General features: G+C 44.2%; 1 protein-coding gene across 1 annotated transcript; it reads left to right on the forward strand.

The window, feature by feature from the left end:
- Positions 1–11468: 11468 nt before the first annotated feature.
- LOC4334717 (ammonium transporter 3 member 2-like) lies at positions 11469–15165 on the forward strand. The gene is made up of 3 exons (NM_001418998.1): positions 11469–12181; positions 12454–12739; positions 14377–15165. Exons 1-3 carry the CDS (start codon positions 11522–11524, stop codon positions 14868–14870), a joined length of 1440 nt encoding a protein of 479 aa, NP_001405927.1. The 5' UTR covers positions 11469–11521; the 3' UTR covers positions 14871–15165.
- The last annotated feature ends 92 nt before the right edge of the window (positions 15166–15257 follow it).

The following is a 15257-nucleotide window of genomic DNA, read 5'->3' on the forward strand; positions in this document are numbered from 1 at the left end:
GGAAATTTTCTCAGTGGATTCTGCATGAACCAAAAGAGAAATGGGCCAAGGCGTATGACACAGGTGGTGCTAGATATGGAATAATGACAACAAATTTGGCAGAAGTTTACAACTGGGTGATGCGCGGTGTCCGTGGACTGCCACTAGTTGGCATAGTGGAGTTCATTTTACATGGGACATGCAGGTATTTTAGGGATCGGTTCCAGGCAGTTCTTCCCTCTATGCCGAACAACAGCATTTTGTTTGGAGCTTTCATGCAGAAAAAGCTAGAGGAGTTGCGTAAAAAGGCCATGAAACATCGAGCTCTAGTGCAAGGTACCCAACAGCACAGGTTTGAGATACTATGTCAAGATAAGGCAGGCAGGGGTATCTACCGCAAGAGAGTGAAGTAGGAGTGTGTTCTCAAAGCCGACGGCACATGTCATTGCTCTTGTGCAAAGCCGAAGCTGCTCCACAGGCCATGCACCCATGTCATTGCTGCCGCAGCGGAGTGTGGCATACCAGATGCAGTATATGTGTCACAGTACTTCAGTAAGCAAGCAATATATCATACATGGAGCGGCGAGATTTATGGGTTCGGCATAGCTGGGGAGTTCACAGAGACTAACGATGAAGTACTCAATATTCCTGACCCATCGAAGCTCCGAGGCAAGGCTGGAAGGAGGAGGACTCGTCGCATCCGCAACGATATGGACGAGTCGGAGGCTGGCATGGTGAAGCGTTGCAGCAAATGCGATGAACATGGGCACACCTACAAGCATTGTCCTAAAGACAAGGAGAAACCAAGTGCGACGGAGGCAGGACTATCAGGATCAGCAGCAGATGGAGCTCGCCCTACGGGTGAAGGCACTACCTCCACTCGACCACGTCCTAGGCGTCGTCGTGCCACGTCTGGCTACGTGGTGTAGTTCTTATGTTCTATGTCGGCATGTGGATTTGCTTGTAATTCGTTTCGAACTTATCGATGTGTTTATGTTTCGTCGTGTAATGTCAGACTTCGGCATGTCATGTCTTTAGGTCTCGTGATGTAACGTCGGACTAAGGCGCCTAACGTCTTAGGTATGCTGATGTATGTCGGACTTCGACACGTAATGTTATGTTATATTATTGAACTCTACATATATGTTAAATTGCACGTCATCGTTATGTACCATTAGTAACGTTTGCTATATTTAAATAGCCTGTACTCTTGTTGTACATAATTAATCTCATGATTTTATTACTATTTTATAATTTTGCAAGTTATCTTTTGTTTTACATTACTATTTTTTGAATTGTTCTAACACGAAACACTATATTTTTCAGAGATGGCACGTCAGGATACACCTCAGTTGTTGGACCCGGCGATAGATCACCGACACCGGTCTCACCTTACTACGGTGCAGGGGGCTCAGCTTGGGACGTTCCGGGCACGGACGTGCGGTGAGCTACTCACGGTTCATGACTCCTTTGTCGAGAGGTACGAACAGTGTTTTACTATAAGTTAGTTGCACTGTAATATTTTTTATAATGACATATTAATTTGTTATTGCAGGCTACGTGAGGCCGGCCTCCTACCGATGCGTCGGCTGGTGGAGGCTGCGGCCGGCGACGCGGACCCAGCCAGACGATGGACTGTGGACAGGTCCCTCCTAGCAGCTTTGGTCGATCGATGGAGGCCAAAGACGCACACTTTTCACTTGCCGTGCGGTGAGGTAGCCCCTACCCTACAGGACGTATCGTACTTGTTAGGGCTACCGCTCGCGGGAGACGCTGTTGGGCCAGTGACCATGGCTGTGGACTGGCAGGACGATCTGACGGCACGTTTCGCACTAGTACAGCGCGCACCGCACCTCCCGCTCGAGCCGTTGGCACACCACCGCAACACCGGACCTACGAAGAGGTGGCTGCTTCAGTTCACCGAGAGTGTTTTTGTACCGAAATGACAATCGTATTACATATTTAGTCCGTAGTTAAGGTGCCTAACATTTTATCGACGGCTTGCAGGTTGAGCAGCTATAGGCGGAGGCCGACGAGTACTCCTACAGCCGATGTTTGGAGGCGTACTTGCTCTGGCTTTTTGGCTGGGTGATGTTCTGTGGCGGTCACGGGCACGCGGTCGACAAGGGACTCGTGCACTACGCCAGGAGCATCGCCGACGCCGCGGTAGGCGAGGTGCCTCAGTGGAGCTGGGGTTCCGCGTTGTTGGCGGCTCTGTACCGTGCACTTTGTGAGTCTTGCACGAAGACGGATCCCAGCGCGACCTTTGGTGGGTGCCCTCTCTTTCTTTCTATCTGGGCAGCTGAGAGGATTGCGATCGGCCGCCCTGAGGTGGACCAGCACGCGTACGAGGAGTCACTGTACGAGGAGCGACCAGAGGTCGACTATCCTACGATGGGTACTCTGTGGTGCCGTCGTCAGGTACGTTGCATCGATCTTATCGTATTGTTAAGTTAATTGCTAAGTTCATTGTACATCACATCGATCGTCTCGTATTGCAGCGCCGATGGGCTCACGTCCAGGTTAGGCGGTCGTATCCTGAGTTTGTTATGGAGTTCGACCGCCTTCTGCCGACTGACGTCGTGTGGGAGCCCTACAGTGCCGCGGCTACCCAGGCTCATGCGCCGTTGGGTCTGTCCACACTCTGCACCAGGGACCAGGCGTACTGGATGACTACAGTTCCGATGGTCTTCGACATCTGCGTTGAGCCTCACGCCCCTTTCCGCGTAATGCGGCAGTTCGGCTTCCGTCAGCCCTTTCCAGTACCGTTTCCGACCACCGTCCCAGCTGCTGTTCACCGGTAAGATCTTGCACTACGCTTTCCGTTGTTGCATTAAAATCTGCCTGTTCACAATAATTTGTAACATCTGTCGTTTCACACTAATATTACACATTAATTCGCAGGTACTCGCGCAAGGGTCAGCAGTCAGCTGGCGACTGGCCCGCCAAGTTGGCGACTTTTGTTGAGGACTGGTTGCTCGCAACCGAGGAGGTCATGGACCACGAGGGAGAGCCACACACTGAGGAGTCGTACCAGGCCTACCTACGCTGGTACCAGCCACGCACCCGTACTAGGGTCACCTTCGCTCCCTTGGAGCAGCAGCCCCACGTTGCGAGCACTAGAGACCTCTATGCCAGGCACCGCGACCAGGACTTCGCTCGTGCTGTGAGTACCCTGCATCGCACCATTCCTTTATGTTTTCATGTCTTTCTCTTCGTCAAATTTTACAAATATTTACGAACAAATTAACCATGCAGGTCGACGACATCAACCGGGTCGTCGTTGACGGTTCAACGACGATCCAACGTTTAGGCGCGGGGATTCCGGTACCCGTAGAGGAGCACCTGACGACGTACACGCGGATGGTGGAGTCGATGCGCTCGATTCTCCGAGTGCTCACCTGTCGTGCAGACGACATTGCTCGGGCAGACGTAGCTGTACAGCGGCCACCCGTACCGACTAGTCCCCATCCAGCTGCTCACGTTCCTAGGCCGACTCCCCCTCCGCACGGAGGTAAGTATTTTTATTACTATTTCTGTACATGCCTCGCACATATAAGTGAGCCGTTTCACTTGCCGATTGCTTCAGGGTTTCGTGCACCGTTCAACACCCCGCCTTCCTCGGCTAGGCCTTCTGTTGTGCCCCCCACAGGTACTTAAAAAAACAACATTACTTCGACAATCAATTTACATACATTTTATGTCTTAGCTTACAAGGGTCCCGTTGTCGATGTGTAGGTTTCGCCCAGTTCGCTATGACGCAGGCTGCCCACTTCTCCCAGGCTGCAGGGTCAGCGTCTCAGGCAGCTGTGTCGACCTCGCACTCAGCGCAGTTCTGGCAGTACACCGGGACTTCGTCACAGGCAGCCGGCACGTCGAGTCAGGGTCCACCACTGGACCATGCTGGGACCTCGTCGGACCGCTTGCTGCCTTCCACCTTGCTCTTCGACATCACTGACTTCGACTTCGCTTCAGGCTCGACAGAGGACATCATCGGCCCCTCACAGCTGGGAGGCGCACCGCCGGTGCAGACGCAGGACCAGGCGCAGGCCACTCCTCCGCGGGACACTCGTGCTACCCGTGCTATGCCACCGGATCGTTTCACCTACTCCCAGGACCACGTGCGAGCACAGGCCCGGAGGACCAAGCGTGGTCGCGGCGCGGGGCAGGGCCAGTAGAGCAGTCTTCTCTTTGTTTACTTGCTTCACTTTCCAGTACTGTATGCTTGTGTAATGACTACGTTGTTGTTATATATGCACGATACCTTTCGGCGCATGCACGATACCTTTCGGCGCATGCACGACTACTTTCTGCCGCACCGATGCAGCCTCCTTTATTCGCGTGTGATACGAGTATTTGCCCGCCATTTGGCGCATACGACCAATGTAACTTTCGGCGCCGATCATGCATGTATCTTTCGGCGCCAATCAGGTGTACCCACCATACCCCACCACGTTCACATGTCAGGGGTATCACTCGATTTTTTGCGCCTATATAAGTCGCCTTAACGAGTGAGGCCTCACAATCTTTCAGAACTCAGTCACATTCAGTACTCTCTTCCCCACTTGCTTCATTACAAATCCGACCGGCTTTCGTCAATGGCTAGACGCCGGGGTGTTGAGGATCCAAACTGGCGTAGCGATCCTTGTGTATACCTACTACCACCTTGGTGCCAGCGTCCTCGCTGCCTATGCGGTGATCGATGCCAACTAATAGCTTCGAGGAATCCTGATATTCGAGGAAGGCGCTTTTTTAGGTGCCCTAACTATGACCGTGAGGTATTTTATTATCTGCATATGCTTATTCATTCCGTATGGGCAATCGCTTTATTCTTCGTAACACTACTCTATTCGGCAGACCCGCACTACGGCTTGCGCATACATCGAGTGGGTCGATACAGAAAATCCCATTCTCGATCTAACCACTTGTTTACAAGAAGGTCGCTGGTATTTCGCATCCGAAAGTACTGAGCAATACTTACAGAGAAAAGCGGCTTATGAACGACAATGTCGTGAACAACAGAGCGACTGGCGGGTGCTAACTACGGCACTCCCTCCATGGGAAGCCCGTCCAAGATGCAGGTGTGGTGATCGTTGTCAGGTTCTTCGTTCCATAAATCCTACAACATTGGGTCGAAGGTTCTTTGTTTGTCCAAATATTCTTGACGACGATTTCATGGTAAGAATATTTTGATTACATGAATCCTTATTTTCTCACAACATTTACTAACTTTGCTTGCTTTACATCTATTCTTTCCTCCCAGGAACCACCAAGGAGATGTCAATACAGAGAATAGATAGACACCAGAAGGGTTCTAACTCCACCTAGCCGTGTTGTGCAGCTTGAACTACCAGAGCAATACAGGGTTACTAAAGCACGGTTTGAGAGAGGAGAGGGATCCTCACGTAGGGGTTAGCTATTATCGGACAACTTGGCATATTGAAATTTCTACTGTCATGCTTCCTTGTCCCATTACTACATCGTCGTTGTGTTCAACTATTGCACTACCTCCCTTCTAGTTCGAATCTAATATCATCTATGTAACCGCAATGCAAATAGTCGTATCATGTTCAAATTGTACTACTATTTCTTCATGTTACATAATTCTCCTTGTTTAAGTCCATATAATGTTTCTACGTCCCAGACTGCGATAGGCCTATATAAATTATCCGAGTACTAATACGTCGAATAAGGTACAAAATAATACCTCACTTAACATATGAAATTGCGCAACAACCAACTTCAATACATTTTTATAACAATATTAACAAGTTTTACCAATAAATACTTCTTTATTTATTATTAACATAACATAGAAAAATCTTTTGGCCGTACTTTTTTCATCTGGGTCCCTTGCCGCCCTCTATTGGGGCGGCAAGGGATCCAGATGAAAAAGTACGGCCGCAAGCTCTTTATGGGCAGCCAAAATTGCAATTAGCCCCTTGCCGCCCTCTGTATGGGCGGCAAGGGCCTAATCGCAATTTTGGCCGACGGCGGCAGACGGCGCGGTCGACCCACCGTCTGCCACGTCAGCTTGCCGCCCACCATTAGGGCGGCAGGGGCTATTTCTGCAATTATTTTGGTCGATAGATTATTTCTGTAAATATTAAAAAAAATCTAAAAACGAAAAAAATTCATCGTGCAACTACTCCGTTCGAGGCTTCGAGCTCGAGCCGCCGAAAACGACGAATTCGCGAGGTAGCTGGGCTTTCCACCGAGATTTTTCATGGGCTTCTTCTTTGGGCTGTAGTATATGAGCCTCATACTTATCTGGGCTGACAGGAAAACGGCCCATAGGCTTCGCTCGGCTATGCTGGGGCTGGGCTTCAAAATCTGGCCCAATGTGAGCTCTAGGGCATGAGAACGTGGGCTGAGCTCAAAACACTCAGAAATAACATGAACTTGAACCATACCATTTCTTAAAACAAATAATAAATATATGGATGCATTTAGTTTGTTATCACATATTGGTACTGCTTAAAGAATTTGACAATAACATATTTAATATATCCTACCAAAATTTAGCAATGTTACCAACTTGCCAAAATTTGGGTATGACCAAATTTTAAAATGTTCATTTTGGTAGTAATTTGAACAGTCCCGAAGAAACAACAAGGGCGTTGCGTTACGTTTCCTTGGGTTTTCCCAAGTTTACAAGCTACTACTACTTCTTCGTCCTTTTTCTTTTGAAATAAATCTACGTCAACTCTTCAAGGGCATGCAAATTTGCATATACTCCAGTCAGCTAATACCTCGTCCACCGACTAGTGAAGTATATTTTACAGAGCACCAACCCTATCAGAATATTCCAAGATCAAGTTTATCACCATCGGCCAGCTAGGGCTAGCTACTACTCCAGTAGCATGCAGTTCATTGCTTAACTTTTCAGGAGTCTCACATCACCCCCCAAGGCCAGCATCATCATTGTCATCATCGTTCATTGATTATTGTTTTGCGATGTCAACGGTTCTTGAGACAGCATTGCTTAATTATGTAGTTATCTGAAGATGAGCCTATCAGCTGCCATTATTCTGGAGCTCACTACTCTGAACCAATAATAATAATAATAATAATAATACTGACTGATGAAGTGATGATGCGCCGCATGACGCATGACAGCACACATTGGGTGTTCATACTGGCTACTAGATTTCCTTAATATTGTGTTCTTAGGTTAGTCATCAGATCATTCAGAATATACTCTCTCCATCCTACAAAACTGAACTGGTACTAGAATGTGACACATTAACAAGTTATGATTGTTCAGGCATACAGTACCTGTTTCTCCTGCTGGATGGATCCGAGGACGGATTGATTGTTCTGAAACTTCTGATTCCTGTCACAAAGCGTTGTCCGATCCCTTTCCTGAATTTACATACGCTATCACTTTGCCCTGAAAAAAAGAGGAATTAAAAAGTTTAGGCTATTAATTCCTAGTACGTCGTATGAAACTCTGGTTGACATTGGTGCACAACGTGTATTTTTGGTTGCCGCGCCCAACGGTTTAAGGGAGTATTCTTGTGATTAAAAAGTACTTCCTCCATTCCAAATCGATCTACATATTTGTTCATTCATTAAGTCTATTCGTTATTTGTGTATTGAAGTAAATGGATATTGATGCATACATTCATGCACATAAATATTTATAACACACATGTAATATCTTGATTTGCTATTGGCTAGAAAATAGTATGGATGGTGCATGCATCGAGTTTGTTGTTAGAGTAAATATAGTATGAGAGAGTTATTAGCTTTTCTTGATCTTAGTGTATATATGAAATATGTAGACCAATTTAGAATTGAGGGAGTACTGTCATAATCCACAAAAGTTAGCTTATGGCTGTCTCTTACACTAACTAATTAATTAATGTAAATATGCCATTATGATGACAGGTCTAATTTATTTGTACTCAAACTGGTGGCATGATGATGTGCAATTACACAGCTGTTTCCCTCGATATATACATATATATAGAAATTAGAACACAAGTAAGCAGGACAGATTACACATAAAACAAAATAAAAGTCTACTGGTTGATTTGGTGTGTACTCAAACCTGATTTTTCAGTGTTTATCTAGCAGATCTTCTTGTACTATGCTTAATGATGTCCGCTCGTTGTTGGGGACCTGCTTGATTGCACTTGTGTTTTCTGTCAGAATTTGCAATGATGTGTGGATGTGATAATTGATGACAATATATTGTATATGAACTAAAAAAGAACAACACATAGTTGAATCATGTAATTACTTGAAGAGCACAAGAGATTTTGTATGTATACAATTCAAATGCATACTTGCAGACTTTGGTGATAAATTGAAGGTTAAGTAATCTAAATTAATTTGTTGTAGTAGTCCTTGTCCTTCTAATCCTGGCTGGAAGAACAAGCAATGGAGCATGCATGCCTGTCGTTGATTGAGTTTGCCACATGATGAGACAAACTAGGCATATGCACTCATCAAAGAAAGCTAGCTAGCTATAGTAGTAACAAGAAACCATGGGCAACGTGCGGAATAATTGGTTACAACTTACGCACGTTAACTTGCAGAGTAATTAAGCTTAACCCCTTACTTCCTTACTCAAGCGAAGTCACATGTTTGGATTCTGTTTGCTGTCTCTCAGTCGTCCTGACAGTCCCCTAGCCACGTATAACATGCATGTACAGAGTAAAATCAGCGTGTTTTCATGCACATCGAAACGAATCATAATAACATTCTATTATCCTTTACCTAATCCTAGAACGAGCTTATTTTCTTTAGCTCCGATAAATGTTCAATGGTAATCATGGCCACCTCAAAGAACTATAGCTTATAGCAACGATGTGAAGGTATACAATTTTTTTTACGTTTAATATAAAACAAATCACTACACCAGGATACAATTTTTTTTGTTGTTAAATGAAAAAAATGAGTCCATCTAGTTTATTGTGTAACTTCGATGAATATACATAGTACTCCAAATTAAAATGTACTATTTTCACTTCTTAGCATTTGTTAAGTCAGGGCTTTAATATATACTTTATATAAAGTTATAGTCCACCAAATCTAAAGCTCAAAATATAACCATGCCACATCATTACCTACTAGTAATAATTATATATTTAAACTCATGCAAACATACAGCATCATCTACAATTTACTCCCTCCGTCCCATAATATAAGGGATTTTGAGTTTTTGTTTGCACTGTTTGACTACTCGTCTTATTAAAAAAATGGAATTATTATTTATTTTTTTGAATTACTTTATTATTTAAAGTACTTTAAACACAACTTTTTGTTTTTTAATTATATTTGTATAAATTTTTTGAATAAGACGAGTGATCAAATAGTGTAAGCAAAAACTCAAAATCCCTTATATTATGGGACGGAGGGAGTATTTAATTCTACAAATCAACATGCAAGCATATCCAATCACATCACCCCTCTCATCATTTGCACAATATTTTAACAAATCTATCTATCATTTACTAATATTTAACATATACTTATCAATATATTTCACATTAAAGCACGGGTATCATTTGTTTGTTTTATGATAAGTACTGATGTTTCATTATATTTTTGCTTTTTACTCCTAACTTGATTGTCGAAAAAAAATATATATTGAGAATTGCTTAGTAATTCCCGCTGTAAAGCACAGAAAATCACCTAGTTTCTAAGATTCTAATGTACGCCCAGTTACGAAGCCTATATCGATGGATCAAGGTAAAAAAAAAAGCATACCAGCGCAATAATCTAAATGCAAGAGTACTCTATAATTAAGAATACTAATTTAAATAAATGTTATTCGGGTCGTATGCGTGAGGTCATGCATACGAAGCTCCTAAAACTAATAGGAGAGGGATGCTCGAGAGTATTATGAATATGACTTTTTTTGTTTTGAGAACTTATGAGTATAACTTAAGTGGTCATTGTAGCACTATACATGGAAAGGGACGGTCAAAATGTTCTGCGATAATACTGCCTCCACTTTAAATATAAGACGTTAACTTTTAGACATAATATTTGATCATTTTCTTTATTTAGAGAACCATTTATTTTGTTTTGTTGCGATGTATTTTAGGAATTAGTCTTTTTATTAAATTCATAGTATTTTATATTAAGATAAATAGTTAAACATTATGTCGAAAAATCAACCATTGAATATTTAAAAATGGAGGAAACAAACTTAGCATAGCTTAGCTCGCTAGGTTTTCTGTAGTGGAACCTACCCACTGATATAACCAGCCATATTTAAATATTAGACTCAACACGTTTAATTGCTCGTATTTTTTATTAACTATTCTTTTGGTGGTAATTAAGTGATGTACCCGTTAATAGCAATATGTTTATATTAACTTTAATAATCTTAAGGTATATTGGTCTAGTTTTTGGATGTGCTCACATAAGAATACACGCGTGCGCCTAGCACCTGCCTTATATATGAAACACACTTGTAGCAATCCCAGTATTTGCACACATGATCGAATATATATGTTTGGTGAAAAGTAGTACGGAGTACTAGTGTTCAGTAGAAATGTATACATGGGCCTGTGTTAACTGAGGTCAGAGCTACAAGAATCTCTATGCACTGTCAGATTTGTTGGTGAGGTCAATAACACTGGTGCTAGCGTTTAGTCAAAGATATCATGCCATAGATTTCTAGATGCATGTCCTTGCTAGCATTGTCATGCTCATGCCAGTAGTACGTCTGCTAAAACTTAATGTATTTTTCGGTATTAATTTCATCAGTATTACTAGTATGATATAGGTTTGAGTACTCATTTTGCAACTTAGCGTATATTTTTAGTTTTTTTTTCATCAGTAGTCACGTAGAAGAAGAAAACATGAAGATCGCACTTGTACTGCATGTTCCCGATTGGAATAGCCATTGCATCGTAGGTTGCATCATTGAAACAGAAAACTACATTTACTAGAACTTATGATGTACCGGAAGAATCTTTGCGCAGCATAGATTATTATGCAGAAAGTTCATGTATATGACCAGCACGACACAACCTCCAATTAGATTGCTTGATCATGCTAAGCTGCACTTCTCTGCACACTACTAACAGACCAAAATATACAGTATTTGTAAACTTAGTGCAAGTACAGATTTCTTTAGTCAAAACAGCAAGTATACTTGATCATTTCTTAATCATTATTGAATCTTGATGGACAAAGCTAGGGTTGTAGTAGGCTTGTAGCCAGGAATCTGCTGCTGGGTAAAAATGAGAAAAATATATTAATTAGTTGATGTGGATGATGATCTGTACTACATGCAGCCAAAGTCATGTGCTCATGGCTACTTCAAACGAGTTTGTGGTGTACATGCTGGTCGTTGATGATTCCTTCCCTAATTAAACAAACGAATTTAACCTCTCTTAAATTTATCTTAACCGCTAGTACGTACAGTCCTAGCTAGCGAGTCAAAATGGTTAATCGATCGCCACCTGGACCATGCATCCTCTCTCTATCTCTATATAAGCTGCCTAACTAACACTAACTAGGATACCAAATTAAAGAAAGCATACTAAGCTTAGTGTGTGTTGAATCGGCGACGAAGATGTCGTCGTCGGCGACGGTGGTGCCGCTGGCGTACCAGGGGAACACGTCGGCGTCGGTGGCGGACTGGCTGAACAAGGGCGACAACGCGTGGCAGCTGGTGGCGGCGACGGTGGTGGGGCTGCAGAGCGTGCCGGGCTTGGTGGTGCTGTACGGCGGCGTGGTGAAGAAGAAGTGGGCGGTGAACTCGGCGTTCATGGCGCTCTACGCCTTCGCCGCCGTGTGGATCTGCTGGGTCACCTGGGCGTACAACATGTCGTTCGGGGAGAAGCTCCTCCCGATCTGGGGGAAGGCGCGGCCGGCGCTGGACCAGGGCCTCCTCGTCGGCCGCGCCGCGCTGCCGGCGACGGTCCACTACCGCGCCGACGGCAGCGTGGAGACGGCGGCGGTGGAGCCGCTGTACCCGATGGCGACGGTGGTGTACTTCCAGTGCGTGTTCGCCGCCATCACCCTCATCCTCGTCGCCGGCTCCCTCCTCGGCCGCATGAGCTTCCTCGCCTGGATGATCTTCGTCCCGCTCTGGCTCACCTTCTCCTACACCGTCGGCGCCTTCTCCCTCTGGGGCGGCGGCTTCCTCTTCCACTGGGGCGTCATCGACTACTGCGGCGGCTACGTCATCCACGTCTCCGCCGGCATCGCCGGCTTCACCGCCGCCTACTGGGTCCGTACCACCAGTCTCATCTTTTCGCTTATGCTTATACTCATAAGCCAATATTAAAATTTTTAACCTTATATTAATTTAAAGCTGATTTTGGAGCTTTTTCATCGAAGTTTATTTTTCAGCCTTTTTTAAGTTCGCTAAGAACATATATATAAAAGTTTTATTCACGAATTACTTATCGTTCACGAATAAGCTAAACAATAGTACTCCGCCGCCGCCGACGTCGAAGTGGCTCTGACAAGTGTACATATATATCAATGTGTGGCTGGCAGGTGGGGCCAAGGGCACAGAAGGACAGGGAGAGGTTCCCGCCGAACAACATACTGTTCACGCTGACGGGGGCAGGGTTACTATGGATGGGGTGGGCAGGGTTCAACGGCGGTGGTCCGTACGCCGCCAACTCCGTCGCCTCCATGGCCGTCCTCAACACCAACATCTGCACCGCCATGAGCCTCATCGTCTGGACATGCCTCGACGTCATCTTCTTCAAGAAGCCCTCCGTCGTCGGCGCCGTCCAGGGCATGATCACCGGCCTCGTCTGCATCACCCCCGCTGCAGGTACGTCATTCATCACACTACACAGAAAACGAAACCTTATTACTTAAGTGTTAGCTAAAATAACTTAAAAGTAAATTATTGTTATTTTTTTTAAAAAAACAATCTTTCTATACAAAACTTTTACGAAAATGTACCATTTAGTAGTTTGGGAAGACACGTGTATGCAAAACAAAGGAGTTGAAATTGGAAAAACTGAGTACCTAACATAGCCTTATATTAATCAAATTGTTGTCTAGTACTCTAATTAACTTTGGGATCGATGAACTATAACGTGATGGCGCGCGTGACGAGCTCGGATCGATTCTTAATTAGATTAGATTATCCCGGTTTGCAGATTAATGATCCTTCACGCCCAGGTTGTTTTGACTTTGAATTCTAAACTGTCTGCGTTGCCAACAATACAGGAGGTTCGTTACCTTGCCTGCCAAATAATCTGCATTTTCCCCGTAGATTACGCCGTTTACCATTTTGTGGCAACTAATTAAACACGCACACGCAACTGATTCATCATGTCTCTCTCTCTCTCTCTCTCTTGTAGTCGAAGAGTCGTAAATTTTTCATACTCAATTTCCGGTCACTGGTCACTACAGTACCTAATGTGAACAAATACAAAACGTTCATCGGAATCTAGGTTGGTTGATACATAATCACTTCGTCCCAAAATAAGTGCAGCTATGGTTTTCCGCATTCAACTTTGACAACTCGTCTTATTTGAAAATTTTTTGAAAAAAATTAAAAACATAATTCACGAGTAAAGTAATATTTATGTTTTATCATCTTATAACTACAAAATTGCTAATTATAAAAAAATTTTAAATAAAACGAATGATTAAAGTTGGGCGGAGGTAGTACATATTTCGTCGGAAACCAGGAATCTTATTTGTCGTTCGTGCTTATGTCAATACCTATCACTAACTCGTAGTACTAGTAAAGTCAAAGTCGTCTGACACTGCCAATTTGTTTTTTCTGAGTTTTTCTTGTACGCAAGCAGCCAAGAAAAGCACACTGAAAATAAAAGTAGAATATTTTACAGCCTCCCATTCCGTCGGTGACTTCGTTCAAAGTCTATTTACGCGGCGAAGATGGACTACAGTACTCCATAGCAATCGATGACATCAGCCACCGTCACTGCTATTGCAAAGGATCCGTGTCCTTATTTACGACACACACCTACACCCCCTTATCGTTATATTTGTTTTTAGATTCGTGCGTATAATACAGATTTCAATAGAGCATAATATTATGATTTTTCTTTTCCATACAATATATACATGAATGTCAATAAAACATATACTACCTCTGTTTTACAATGTAAGTCATTCTAACAAATAACATCAATATAAATGTGGAAAATGTTAGAATGACTTACATTGTAAAACGGAGAAAGTACTCTTTTCGTATCAAAACATAGCAACTTAGTACTGAATTACTGCCTCCGTTCTAAATTAAGTTCATTTTTGTATTTCTGTATCCAACGTTTGACCATCTGTTTTATTTAAAAAATTTATAATTTTTTTAATGAAATAGACATATATAAAGTATTATTCATGTTTTATCATCTAATAACAATAAGAATATTTATCATTAAAAAAGTAAATAAGACGAAGAATCAAACGTTGTATGGATTGGTATTGCAGGGGTGGTGCAGGGGTGGGCGGCGCTGGTGATGGGGGTGCTCGCCGGCAGCATCCCGTGGTACACCATGATGATCCTCCACAAGCGCTCCAAGATCCTGCAGCGCGTCGACGACACCCTCGGCGTCTTCCACACCCACGGCGTCGCCGGCCTCCTCGGCGGCCTCCTCACCGGCCTCTTCGCCGAGCCCACCCTCTGCAACCTCTTCCTCCCCGTCGCCGACTCCCGGGGCGCCTTCTACGGCGGCGCCGGCGGCGCCCAGTTCGGCAAGCAGATCGCCGGTGGCCTCTTCGTCGTCGCCTGGAACGTCGCCGTCACCTCCCTCATCTGCCTCGCCATCAACCTCCTCGTCCCGCTCCGCATGCCCGACGACAAGCTCGAGGTCGGCGACGACGCCGTCCACGGCGAGGAGGCCTACGCGCTCTGGGGCGACGGCGAGATGTACGACGTCACCAAGCACGGCTCCGACGCCGCCGTTGCGCCCGTCGTCGTATGATCGATGACATTGCATGTGCTGTCACCTGATGAAAACCTCAAGAAATTCATACACACAGAAATTAATACTACGTGTTTGCTTCTACTCGTTAATTATGAAAATCTATGTTCAAGTTTTACGTGTATTTAACAGCGCGCGTGTGGAGTTTTTAGGTATTGCACTTTGCAGATTCAGGGGAGTCCGGTTCTGTATTTTTGTTAGTTTGTAAAAATACATACGTAGTTTTGTATCCTTACTTGATCTGAATGAACACAAGTGTAATATTGTATTTTGTTAATTAAGCTCCATTTTTTCCAAAATGCAGATTAGCTATACATTCACATTCTATTATAGGAGCTAATGCTAATGCATCCCGCAGCTTAATACGGACCTCTCGTTCGCTGCTCA

This window comes from Oryza sativa, chromosome 3, assembly GCF_034140825.1.
Source record: "Oryza sativa Japonica Group chromosome 3, ASM3414082v1".
NCBI lineage: Eukaryota > Viridiplantae > Streptophyta > Magnoliopsida > Poales > Poaceae > Oryza > Oryza sativa.